The 14129-nt window shown below is 48.8% G+C and overlaps 1 protein-coding gene across 1 annotated transcript; it reads right to left on the bottom strand.

Moving 5' to 3' along the window:
* Positions 1–8077: 8077 nt before the first annotated feature.
* LOC127343836 (uncharacterized) lies at positions 8078–12040 on the bottom strand. Its single transcript, XM_051370025.2, has 4 exons — positions 11473–12040; positions 9666–11092; positions 8863–9318; positions 8078–8597 (listed from the first exon to the last, which is right to left on the bottom strand). The coding sequence occupies exons 2-4, from the start codon at positions 10866–10868 to the stop codon at positions 8316–8318; spliced, it is 1941 nt and encodes a 646-aa protein (XP_051225985.1). The 5' UTR covers positions 10869–11092; positions 11473–12040; the 3' UTR covers positions 8078–8315.
* Positions 12041–14129: the final 2089 nt, after the last annotated feature.

Genomic DNA, 14129 nt, shown 5'->3' with positions numbered 1-14129 from the left:
ATTGATTGATTAGTACTTGGATACTGTTTTATTATTATCTGCAAATGCCCTGCTTTGATTGTTACATGAGTCGCTCTCATCCATGCAACGCCCCTACAGTATTTTAATCCTGCTGTTTACTATAATCACTACTGCTGTCTTTGTTACTCTGCTGCTGTTATGTCACTACTGCTACTATTATAAAACTGTTACTACTGATAAACTCTTGCGAGCAAGTCTGTTTCCAGGTGCAGCTAAATTGACAACTCCGCTGTTAAGGTTTTCAAGTATTCTTTGTCTCCCCTTGTGTCGAATCAATAAATTGGGTTTTACTTCCCGCGAAGACTGTTGCGATCCCCTATACTTGTGGGTCATCACTGCCCGTTCCTCCTCCATTCACAGGGCGACCTCCCAACCAGGAGCGCTTCTTGCCCAAAGGCGTGCGCGAGGTCCCGATTCCGCTCGACCTGAGTGCCTGGGCGCGGGCCGGCCGAACCTCCTGTTCCTGACTTCCTCCATCTACGCCAGCGTGGTGGCCCTGCTGAACTCCCCTCGCGCCCCGGCTTCCCTCCACACCACGGCCGGCTCATGAGTTAGAGGAGACTGAGCAGAGCTTCTCCTCCTCTCTCAGCTGGTCCATATTGGAGACGCCCCGCACTGCTCCAGCTCGGGCTCAGTGAACTCCAGCCGAGATCCGCCCGAGGAGGAGAGGGCCGTCGACAGGAGCTCGAGGGGCGGTCAAGGTCGAGTTGCTGGCGCCGGCCCACACGCCCGCCTGCCGCGCCCTCTACCGGCTCCCGCGCGCCACCCTGGCCGGCAGCGCACCGCGCGCCCGCCTATTGTGCTCTCTGCCGGCTCCCGCACGGCTTCTCTACGCGTTCCGTCGATGCATAAAAACAAAGCGTTAATTCGTGTACTGGCCCTTTACCTGTCCTTCTTCTCCAACTAAGATGTCTAGCCTGTGGAGTAACTATTACTTGTCAGAAACCCAAGGTACACAAAGTTTGCACTTTATCATCAAGCAAACCAATCTGTTGAAAGATCTGCACTCTATGGGCCTAGCATATATGCGCAGGTGTTCAGCAATGAGTTTGTGCCAAAAACGGATTTCCTCTCCGTCGATGGGAGCACGAGGGGTGGCCTTGCAGCTCAAATCGAGACTTAGATGGCTCGCCCGCGCCGCGCGCTCCCCGGCTCCGGCTACTCCCGCACCAGTCGACGACATCGAGTGTCCATCTACAAAAAGGGTTCCAAAATCGATTCAACGGATTCCAAGGGGCAGCCCAAATTGAGTCAGCCGGTGGCGGCGTTTCTGGCCAGGGCGGTGGCGCTCTGATTCTTGGCCAGGCAGGGGAGTAGGTAGAGGTGACCCGAGGCTTGGCGGCAATGGGCTCCCGGCCGGCGTTGGGAGCAGTCGAGCGTTTTTCAATCCCTGCGATTCCCATCGCTTCCGCGCGAAATCCATCGCCCGCTGTTCCTTGTAGAGGTGCTTGATTTGGGGCTCGCTGTGGAGGTGCCAGAGGAGGAGGAGGGCACTCGATTTGGGGCTCGCACAGAGCGATTCTGGGTTGGTTGTTTGGCTCCGTTTGTGAGTTCAGCGTCTTAAAGCAAATCCAACGGTAATGGATGCGGGCTCACGTATACACGCGGTCACCAAATCCACTCTCCTTGTTGATGTGCATCTTCGCATGTGAGAGTCCATGTGTCTTGAAGCAATGTACAAGTTTTGCAGGTGGTGGTGGTTGTGCCTTGTCTTGAAGCAATGACAAGTTTTCCAAGTGGTGGTGGTTGTTTCTGGCCCGGAGTTCTTGAGACCACCAAATGTCGCGGACACAACTCGGCTCTTAGCTAATGAAAATTCAAGACGGTTTCATGGGATGCTTAGAGGCATCAATTTCATGCATTGGAAATTGAGGGGTTGTCCATTTCCTTAGTACAAAGGGCATGTTTGAGAGCGCACAACCAGTCTTAAAGCTGTGACATCACAAGGATTTGGCACACTTTTTTTTAGCATGGCACGATCCTACAATGATATCAACCGTGCTTCAACGTTCTTTGGTGTTCTATAAGGGATTGTGGATGGCTAGACTACTGAGTGAAACTATGAGATTAAAGACCACCAATACACAAAAAGGGTTTTTCCTAGCATGCAATATTTATCATTGGTATTGTACATTTATGAAGACAATCTCCAACCCCAAAGGTAACAATTTTTTTACTTTGCAAGTGTCATGGGCATACCATTCGGGTACCCATTATTACTATATTTGGCTCGACCCAATATGGAGAAGGCCCAAGAAGGCAACCCGAAGAAGTAGTCAACTAGGACTCTTGTAAAACCCTAGGCGTGTTGCATAAATAAAGCTAGCCAGGGCACCCATAAAAGGGGAGAACATATTGACAACATAGCTCCGCTACAGCGGCACCCTGTAAACATACTTATGATCATATAATAGATTGCTAGAAGCACGTAGGGATCCTCCACCGAGGGACCCGAAGCTGGTTATATCGTGTGCCCAATCTCGCTCCCGGAATCTCCATTGTCGCTCTTCCTAAAACACAAGTCTACAATACGTAGGCATTGGTAGGGTGATCCCTCGTCAATTGGCGCCGTCTGTGGGGAATGCGGCGACTGGATTTTGTCATCCGAACGGGATCCATCGAGTTCATCATCAGCGGCTGCGAGATCATCACCGACGGCCGCGAGATCGTCACCGATTATGGCTTCGTCGGTATCCACAACAACCAGGCAAATCAAGAGCAGTCATGTTGATCAAGATCCATACACAAACGCGAAGTTACCATGCAGCAAACCTACAAGATTCGTAAGCAGGGAGGCAGGGTGATGCGTGACTTCTTCAGGCAAGCGACAAAGTGCTGAATCGATTCATGTACAATGATGATATCAAGTCCGTGGGGCATGGACTGTTTTCTCGTTTCTCACGCTGAACCAGCCAAGTTTAGATCTCTTCTTTATTGTCATCAATTTGATAATTTGATTTGATTGCAAAGCAAACAACCATAGGCATTATTCATACATGCTAGTCCGTGCATGGCAATTTGTAACTAATCATTTTTTTTCTTTTCAATCCTCAAAATAATCGATGCAACCGTATGAGCTGTAGCTAAACAGGATGATTGAGTGATATTACCAACGGCGGAATTGCCACGTGAACCTGCTAGCACCGAGCCATCAGCACGCACACCCGCCGCGAATCCACTACATCAATTGTGTCCTTTTCATCGACTGCGTCTGTCACATCGACTACTTCTGACCGGACGTCGCGCGACTACATCGACTACTCCTGGTCACACACCACGCGACCTCATCGATTACGTCCGTCGCACGACCTGCTTCAGCGGCGACTCCATCGCACCCGATAAAAAAGCTAAGTGTTCCTCTTTCGAGAGTCAATTATTATTTAATTTCACCACACCCGAATACTCGGGGCTGTGCCATTACGATATTGCAGCAAATACACCCGACACTCGGGGCTATGCCATTACATCATTACCGCAAATACACCAATAAATTTATTTTCTTCGGCTCTGGATATATCTCCCTCGGCTCAGTGGATTTATTTTCTTCGATTTTGGTGGATTTATCTTTTCGGCTCAGTGAATTTATTTTCTTCGGCTTACTGGAGTTATCTTCTTCGGGTTATCATCGATGATTATTACTGGATTTCCGGGTCAGTGGATTTCCGGGTCAGCGGATTTCCGGGTCAGCGGATTTCCGGGTCAGTGGATTTCCGGGTCAGCGGATTTCCGGGTCAGTGGATTTATCATCGATGATTATTACTGGATTTATTTTCTTCGGGTCAATGGATTCATCTTCTACGGTTATTACTGGATTTATTTTCTTCAGGTCAATGGATTCATCCTCTATGATATCAGCGGATTCATCTTTAATATATGCTTCATATTTAATGGCGTAATCTTCAATATGGATTCATCTTAAATATCTCATCTTAGATTCATCTTCAATGACTTTATCTCTCATGGCGTTACATATCCATGGAGCCAACACTCGGGGGCTCGACAACGACTTCGCCCCTGAGCATAGCTACAACATAATATTCCAGACGACCACTACTTCGACGCAACATTTTCAGCAACACTCGGGGGCTCGAAAACGACTTTGCCCCGGGTCACAACTACGACACGACGTCTAAGCAACAATCATGACATCACCCCAGCAACGCTCGGGGGCTCGGCTATTTCTTCATCAATAATTTGGCGACATCTATTTTTGCTATTTGGTGGTTTCTACTTCGGCTCGACTTCTTCTCTGCACTCGAAGACTTCATCGCGCGTCGACTCCGTCGATCCCAATAAGCTAAGTGTTCCTTTATTTTACACAAAGTTGATTATCATTTAGTTTTGCCGCACCCGATACTCGGGGGCTGCGCCATACTTCTTCACTCTACATTCCAGGTTGACACAAAAAGAACTACGCCGATGAAATTTGCTTCAAGAGAGAACGCAACAAAATTTTCTTCAAGAGAGAACCCGACGAAATTTTCTTCAAGAGAGAACTCGACGAAATTTTCTTCAAGAGAGAACTCGATGAAATTTTTTTCAAGAGAGAACTCGACGAAATTCTCTTCAAGGATGAAGCCGACGAAATTTTCTTCTAGAAGGAACCTGATGAAATTTTCTTCAAGGAGGAACTCGACGAAATTTTCTTCAAAAAAAAACATAAGTGGAAAAATCTTCGGGTCCATTGACTCGTCATTTATTCCGATCGAGAGCACCAGTGATGTACCTGACGACAATATAGAAGAACCCAAAATATTCGGCTATTCCATCATGCCCGCGAGAAATATAGAAGAACCCGAAAAAGGGTCATTACATCAGCCAAACAAGGCGCTAGACAACATATTCTCGGAGCGCGTCCGCCGCGGTAAAAACTCCGAATGCGGTGACTCGTAAAAAGGTCACGAAGGTAAGACCCCAGGAACCGTCATGTGTGGCCTGTCATCGCACCCGAATGCGCTCTCCCACTCTATCCACATCAACAGATGTGAAGAAAAATCCCGGCGGACGCGTTGTGGATCCGATAATTTTGCTAGAATTCAGTTTCGGTAAGTCCTAAGCGGCACATTCTGAATTACGCCAGTATCCCAAATTCGTGTCCGGGGACGCGAGTTTGAAGTAGGTTTATTCAAATTTGCCACTAGAGCAATTAACTGGTACCTGATCCGTCCGATGAACTAGCCGCATTTACCAATATCCCTGTACAATATAGTTGTCGAAGAAAATATAGTGTCTCCATGGATTAGGAGAATTTGAAAAAGAGAGAAAGTAAATATATAAAAGTTTGTAGACTCAACTCGAATCGGGAGCACATGGATTTCATTAAGTCCTCCAGCATGAGTCGATAAAAAGAAGGGCTACGCCCAGAAATATAGTCAAGTTCTTCATCGAGTAGTACAACTTGGTCTATGCCCAGGTGCAAACACCTGCCCATAGACTCGGGGGCTACTCCCATCGGGAGCGCTGGCCGCGCACCCGATAGAAAAATAACTTCGAGAATCATTGACATCATCTACGCTACACATGATCTACGACATTCACCTGATGTATTTCCAGATCAATGGTCTCGCCTTGTATTTCTTCGACTTCGGAGATGATTATGATTGGAGTCTCTACGCAAGTCTTCGACTTCCCTAGACACTCGGGGGCTACTGTCATGGGCATACCCTTCGGGTACCCATTATTAGTATACCTAGCTCGGCCCAATATGGAGAAGGCCCAAGAAGGCAACCCGAAGAAGTTGTCGACTAGGACTCTTGTAAAATCCTAGGCTGGTTGCATATATAAAGCTAGCCAGGGCACCCATAATAGGGGAGAACATATAGACAACATAGCTCCGCTACGGTGGCATCCTGTAAACATACTTATGATCATATACTAGATTGCTAGCAGACCGTAGGGATCCTCCACCGAGGGGACCCGAAGCTGGGTATATCGTGTGCCCAATCTCGCTCCCGGAATCTCCATCGTCGCTCTTCCTGAAATCCAAGTCTATAATACGTAGGCATTGACGGGGTGATCCCTCGTCGGCAAGAGAACAAGAGAGTTGTAAAAAGGATGTGGAGCAAGCATTTGGTGTGTTCCAAACTCATTGGGCTATTGTTCGGCAACCTGCAAGAACATAGAGTATCGCCACAATGCGGAAAGTGATGACTGCATGTGTGATCATGCATAACATGGTTGTGGAGGATGTGCAAGATGGAGCCAATGAACTAGGAGGGTATAGGACTTTCAAGGGCCTTTGATTGAGCCCGACCGTGCACTCTAAGAGTTTGAAAATTTCCTCCAATGCATCGTGAAATCCGTGATTAAGGTGTTCATGTTCAACTCAAATGATTTGGTTGGACACATGTGGATCCACAAAGAAAACGTGTAGTCGTCATTTGGTGTCTTGTGTTGGATAATTATCAGACTTTAATTTTGAATTTTAAATTAATGCGCGAAACTATGTCATTCGGATATTTAATTTATTGTAGAGTTTATTTGTGGGTATATTTTTAGCAAAGCATGGTTTATGTCATGCGTATGTGAATGGTCAAAATGAGGAAAAATGGCAAAGGCAAAGGCCTTGTCCATTTGGGGGCATCGTTCGGTGCTGCGGGCAGGGACCGCTTGTTGGAGAGGCTCTCACCCGGCCCTCCCCAAACATGGATGTAATTTCTTTTCCACGGAGGACGTGACGTGCTCATATTTATTGATCTCAAGCGCAACTCTATTACATCCACGGAGGCATTCACCCACATTTGGGAGGCTTGGCTTGTGATTCGTCCTTCCTTTCATACCTTCCTCCACTTCTACCATCCAGTCCAGAACACCATATCTACCACAACTGTCTACATGGGGTCAGACTTCCAGCATGAAGGAATTCTATCTTGACACCCCCAGTAACATGTCGTCGTTGGAATGGAACCATCAGTGGTGTTCTACCTCCGGAACCCAACTCTGAGAAAACTTTTCTATCGGTCATGTCAACAACATTGTCTTTCGATGACCTTGCCCCCCTTTATGGTGGTATAAGCGTTAGGACTTCAGATGGATATGTGTCATGGCTCCCAGAAAAAGCGTTGTCCGACGGTGTGGCCGGCGACATTCTTGGATGTTGTTTACCTCCCTAGAGGCGTTGCCTAGGTCCCATGATCATCTCCAATTCTCCATTAGGTTCTAGGTAAACAAAACCTTGGTCCAGCTCGTTGTACCGGGCAGTAGAGGCGCTACTGCACGATAACACGTTGGGGGCTTGGGGCCATCTACCTTAGTACGTTTGGTCATCTTCTATGTTTCGGTGCGAGGGACGAGGCCATGGGTGAGGAAGGTGTTTCCAGTGTAATTTAGGCTTGGTGTTGGAATCAAGGCCCTTTGTCTGCCTTCCTCGACTTGTCATCTTGGTATGCTCTTGGATTAGCTTCTCTATTCTCCGATTGAATGGCACCCTCCGATCCAAGACGAGGGGGCATGTTTCCGTATTAGGTGCTGGCGGCGACCGAGTACGCGGCGAGATCTTTCCTTCTTTGAAGTAGACGAGGGTGTGATCCTCCAACGTTTGGCCTTCTTTTGTTCAATTCAGGCTTCGTCTTCACTTGAGTCATATATCACTTCAGTTCATGGCTCCGCCAACTGTCTTCACTTGGGTCATATATCACTTCAGTTCATGGCTCCGCCAACTCCAAGATGCAGGTTTGTGTTTTTCCTTTTCTTTTCTTCTGTTCGCTTAACGTTTTCTGCTTGTAACTTGTAACTTGTTTCCTCAACTTTGAGTCTTCTGTCTAAAAACTTTTACTTTGGAATGTGCAAGTAACACAATTGGCAATTGCAGCATTGTCCAAGGCATAAAGGACTGCTTTGGTAATCATCCAGCTCGTAAGCTTGCCAGATCATGCAAGAAGTTGTCTAGGCAAGTGTTGGTTGGAGTTGTTCCTTCCTGTGTGGTTGAAAATAGCCAACCGTGATCCTAATATAAACTTTCGTGAGTTCAATATGTGGCCAAGGTAAAAAAAAAAATCCTCAAATTAGTAAATCTCAAATTGCCAGTACCCAGGACTAGATGTCCAAGATGGAGGGCTGGGTGAAATTTCAGGATGTTTACAAATGCCTCGTTAGTGAATCAATGACAATAATTGTTCAAGCGCATAATAACAGAAAAATAGATACATTTTCAGGGAAATCACACATGCAGAGGCAAAACCAAGCCTAAACTACCCTGACTATTTTGTGTTATATACCCAAAAAAAGATTTTTTTTTTGATAATTACATTCTGAAAACTACCCTGACTAGAACAGAGTGGAAGAGAGGAGATTAGTTACAGAAGTTTTGGTGGTGGAGGTCCAGAAAAATCATGATGATGGTGCTTGATCTTGTGGACCCAGTTAGCTAGCCATTTCTTATGATCATGAGTCTCCAGGCAGTTTGAGCTTGGCATGTTGTCAAGTGTTCCATCTCTATCCTGAACCATCTTAAACTTCTCCAATAATTGAACTATTTGAAAGAATTCAGGCCTTTTATCTACTTGCAAGGCCCAACATTGTTCGATCAAAACCCGTAATGCTGCTGGGCAGCTACTAGGAATGGCCGGCCTCACATTCTGAAAAACAGAAAATTGTCATTTTCTTCTTCATTGGAAGCACAGTACTAGAATGTATATCAACTCCGTTACTTCGAAATATTGACAATATAGTGCAAGTGTAACAAATAAAACATGTTCCCAGATGCAATTTTACGGCTAATGTCTCCAAACTTTGAACTTGTTGGCTGATCCTAAAAAAACTTGCTTGAAAAAAATCTCAAGAAAACGAATGTATTACTTACTAGACAGGAACAAAATAGGAATCATCCGATGAGTGCAATACCTTGTCAAAAACAGCGAAGGCTGCTTGGAAGGGAGTCAAGTCTTCATAAGGCACTGAGCCGGTAAGCATTTCCCACAAGATAAGGCCGAAGCTGTATACATCAACCTTTCGACCATAGGGTTTGTGCTTCATCATCTCTGGGGCCATCCACCTGAAGGTCCCAGGATCATTCGCCAGAGGGTCACAGTACGCTTCTTCACAAGCTATTCCGAAATCAACAATCTTCGCGCACCATTCTGCGTCGAATATGATGTTTTCTGGTTTCACGTCTCGGTGCACAACTCCCTGCGAGTGGATGTATGCCATACCGTTTGCGATGTCCAAGCCAACTGAAATGATCTTATCTAGAGGCAGGGATTTGTGCTCTTGCTTGTGCAAGAATGCTCTCAACGAACCACCGGGAAGGAACTCAGTGATGACGCAGAAGACCGGTGGACTGCTGCATGCTCCAATCAGCTACAAAAAAAAATGTGGAATCAGTTAAAGATTTTGTTTGCCATGATAAAACAGAGAGATGCTCCATATAAGATCCAGAAAAGCAAGACTATGAGTTGTTACTAGCATGGTCATATAGGACTAGTACATGTTAGGCATGGCATAGTAGGACTACCTGGAATCTAGAACACAACATTAAAAGTGCAGGAACGATAGCTCTAGCCATAAATGAACGGATCTAAGCACAGAGTGCCGAAAGCAAACTGACCACAATGCAAAAACCAGAGGACAGAACAGTGCTAATTCATGGGAAGTGCATAACTAGACCAACACCCTACACATATCTAAAAAGGGAGCTCAGATGTTACCTTAATGACGTTGCGATGCTGGAGGCGGGACAATGTGGCGATCTCCGTGTTGAACTGCTTCTCGAGCTGCAATGCCAACTCTGCATCCTCCTGTTCATCAGGTTGTCTGATGAACTTGACCGCAACAGGCACCTCCATGTAGATCCCGTTGAACAACCGGCTGTGCGCCCCAGACGCAAACCTAGGCCCGATGAGCAGCTTCGAGCGGTCCACCGTCCATCTATCGAGCACCTTCAGTGCAGCGGCCCTCGCCATTGCATTGTCCCAGTGCTCCTTCTTGTGCTTCACCTTGCCCGGCGCCTTCACCGGCCCAGCAGCCGGAGGCGCTCCTCGTGTCGGAGACAAAGATTTCCGGCGCGGCGGCGGGGTGGAGAACCGCTTGCTCTCCGACTTGGCCTCCTGGAACAGCTCTGGTATGGGGCGGCTCGGGAGAGGGGATCTCGCCCGCAGCATCGCTGTGCGCTCCTCGCCGGTGACTTTTAGAGAAGAGCTGCGTGCCGACAGCAGCGGCGGCGCGTCGAAGGCCGGGATTTCCCTGGCCGGGAAAGGGGACGGGCTGGAGCACACCCGCTGCAGCCTCATGCTCTGCTCGTCGGGGTGGAATGAGAAGTCAAGAGGTTGACCAGGCACCTGAAGAGCCTCGGGTCCGCATGAAACGTCGACGAAGAGGTTGGCCCCTTTGAACACTCCGTTGCTCCCGGCGCTGCCATTTGCCGGCGCTTCTTTCCCATGATCGCTGTGCTGCGTCGGTTCGCTGCCCGAGGAGGAGGATGGATCCGTCCTGGGCTTGGCATCCAGCGACCGTGTTCTCGCAATAGGGGGGTTCGCCGACGCCGAGCTGGTGAAGGCAGCAGGGGGATTCGCCGAGCTGGTGGAGGCAGCAGCTGGATTCGCCGAGGAGCTGGTGGAGGCAGCAGCGGGATTCGCCAAGGAGCTGGTGGACGCCGAGAAGCTGGTGGAGGCAGCAGCGGGATTCGCCGAGGAGCTGGTGGACGCCGAGGCTCTGGTCGTTGTCGTCGCCGGCTGCAAGTTCATGCCGTGGAGCTTGAACCCCGAATCGGAGCCTCTCCCTCGCTGCCTCTGCGCGGCGCCGCGGTTGAACTGCTCGATGAAGGCGCCGAACTGCTCCCTGCCGGAGTTGGAGCGCACGACGGAGTGGGAGAACCTCGAGCGCCGCACCCACGAGTAATCCTCGTCGTCCATCTCCTCCCGCGCACAATGCGATGACCAGATCCCGCTGCGACGACGGATTGATTGATTGAACGAGCAAAAAGGCTTGACTCGAGTTACAGGAACCTGGACGAGAAGAAGCCGGATCCTAGCACGTCCCACAGCTCGTTGAACAGACGCCACATTGTCCTCCTCTTCTTCTTATGGCTTCCCCCTGCCCTGCTCGGCTGCTCGGAACGAATTCACGCGCAATCCTCCTGAATCAGATTGGAAAAGAAACAATCGAAATCAGCACGACACGCTTCGAATTCTCAACGCTTTGATTATTGGTCAAAAGCACAATGTTTTCTTTGAGCGGAAGAGGAAGGGCGGATCGGAAAGCTCAGACGACGAACCGTGCAGGCAACGCAAAGGGGCCAAAAAAAGATTCAGAGAGGCGTGCAAGAACAACATGACATGCAAGAAAAGGCAGGCAGGGGAGGAGAGGGCGGAAGCAACCGGGAAGGTTGAGAAATCCGGAGGACCGGACCCCCTGACGCAACCGGTATCGAAATCGAAAAGGAGTTGCCCCTCCACCTCCACCTCCACCTCCACCTCCACCTCCTAGCCGGAAACCAAGAAAGGAAACCCGTCTTACCCGATCGGAGGAAGAAGAAACGGCCGAATCTGAACCGAGCGACAGCCGCCCGAGAACGCGGAGGGAGCAGCGGCGACGTGGGGAAGAAGGCGCGGATTAAAGTGGCTAGCGCGGGGGAAAGGAGGAGAGAATCGGGCGAAGGCGCGCGCTTTCCTTCCCCGTCCTCGTGGTGGTGGTGGTGGACGTGGGTGGCTGGGTGGGGATGGAATCCGGCCGGAGGGAGGGAGGAGGGAATGTTGCGACGGAGGCACGCAGGAGACGTTCCAATCGCTCACCGAATCCAGCGGCCAGCTACAGGGGAGGGGCACCGATTCTTCACCTCTTCCTTTTCCCTGAACCTGAACCTGAAACACGGAGCGGCTGGGCACGAATCCTCTATCTCTTTCTCTCTCGTTTATAAAATAGCTGGAGGTTAACAACGCGGACTAGGTACGTAGAACTGGCATAGATCTGGAGCTTCTTCCTGATACACTATTCTTACGGGTCAATTATCAGAGACGACTTCAAGATTTGGGAGGCGTTTCTGGTGAAGATTTTGGGGCCAAGGCCAACGGTATTGTATTCCGGAGATCCTTTCCTCCGACGGACTCCAACGTCCACGTGGACCTCGTGTACAGTAAAATATATTCCTCCACGACTCTGCTACGGTCTTCGCGCCTAGCGGGCGAAGTCCATGGTCTATTTTATCCCGATTATATCTAAAAGTCAGTTGATGGACTTTTTCTGTCAGCAAATCATCTTGCGGAACCCTTTTTGCTTCTTCAATTCAACTCATAAACCTATTTTGTTTTTAGACTTCAAGGAAGACCCACACGCACGCGTGAACCCTAAACTGACGCAGGTGCGATAGGTGTCTCTGATCAATCGTACGTCACTTCTTCTGTCTAGGTCTATAAGACGTGCACGTATTGATGGTCAATGTCTTTGGCACGTTGAAGCCAGTGGTAGTTGCGCACAACCAAGAGATTAGGGTATGTGCAATTGTTGATAAGATCTGTTTTATCTTAACACGTCACATAATCTAAATATGATAATAAAACATGATGTATGTATAATGAGCTATTTTCTAGTCTTATCTCTAGTTCTCTACTAACCAGCTACCATAAATTTGTGGTGAGAGAAATTGTGCCGACACATCTTTTTTCAACTTTCTCTTTTCTCCACCTCAACATTTATACTACGTCGCACTGCTAAGATATCACCATTGCATGCCATGTACATTGCCAAGCGCTTGAAAAGGCGTTTAAAAAGACAAATCCCGGCCATGTTGAAGCGTCGATAGCTAGGTCCAAGTTCTTGTATGTTTTTACCAAACGCCTGCCTCCATTCCTTGCGTCGACGCTGAAAAAAGGGTCGGGATTTCCTTTGTAGCTGCAGAAACCGTCAGGATTTATTCCATAGCGCCCCAATTTAAGCTTCGCGTTGTACATGCTCTTAGAGCATCTCTAGCAGACCCGTAAACAAAAGAACCTGTAAAAGTCCGGTAGGTTTGCATTTTCAGCTCGGTTTCGGCCGTCGAGCAGACCCCGTATTCTCAGCCTGGCCTGTAAATAATTAACAGGTCGGTCAACTCCATCGCGCAGACGATACAAATACCGGCCGATGCGGGGGATATGGGATCAAACCCTATTTCCACTCCACTGCTCCACTACCACTGTAGATAATCTCCAGCGAAATAATTTCTCCACTTGTACCGCTCTGCTGCATCCACCAGCGCTCGGGGATGTATCGCCGCGGTGGTTCTGGAAGGGGCGGCGGGGTTGGATCCTTTAGTGCATCGCAGCGAGGCAACGGAAGCTCCCGCGGCAACCCCGCCGAGGAGTGATACGTCTCCGACGTATCGATAATTTCTTATGTTCCATGCCACATTATTGATGTTATCTACATGTTTTATGCACACTTTATGTCATATTCGTGCATTTTCTGGAACTAACCTATTAACAAGATGCCGAAGTGCCGATTCTTTGTTCTGCTGTTTTTGGTTTCAGAAATCCTAGTAAGGAAATATTCTCGGGTGGACGAAATCAACGCCCGGGGGCCTATTTTTCCACGAAGCTTCCGGAAGTCCGAAGACGAAACGAAGAGGGGCCACGAGGCAGCCGAGCATAGGGCGGCGTGGCCCCCTGCCACAGCGCGGCCCTATGGTGCAGGCCCTCGCGCCGCCTCTTGACCTACCCTTCCGCCTACTTAAAGCCTCCGTGACGAAACCCCGGTGCAGGGAGCCACGAAGCGGAAAACCTTCCGGAGACGCCGCCAACGCCGATCCCATCTCGGGGGATCCAGGAGATCGCCTCCGGCACCTGTGGAGAGGGGAATCATCTCCGGGAGGACTCTACGCCGCCATGGTCGCCTCCGGGGTGATGTGAGAGGAGACTACCCCTGGACTATGGGTCCATAGCAGTAGCTAGATGGTTGTCTTCTCCCCATTGTGCTATCATTGTCGGATCTTGTGAGCTGCCTAACATGATCAAGATCATCTATCTGTAATTCTATATGTTGCGTTTGTTGGAATCCGATGAATAGAGAATACTTGTTATGTTGATTATCAAAGTTATATCTATGTGTTGTTTATGATCTTGCATGCTCTCTGTTACTAGTAGATGCTCTGGCCAAGTAGATGCTTGTAACTCCAAGAGGGAGTATTTATGCTCGATAGT

This window comes from Lolium perenne, chromosome 3 (assembly GCF_019359855.2).
Source record: "Lolium perenne isolate Kyuss_39 chromosome 3, Kyuss_2.0, whole genome shotgun sequence".
Taxonomy (NCBI): domain Eukaryota; kingdom Viridiplantae; phylum Streptophyta; class Magnoliopsida; order Poales; family Poaceae; genus Lolium; species Lolium perenne.
This window is presented reverse-complemented; position numbering and strand designations above follow the sequence as displayed.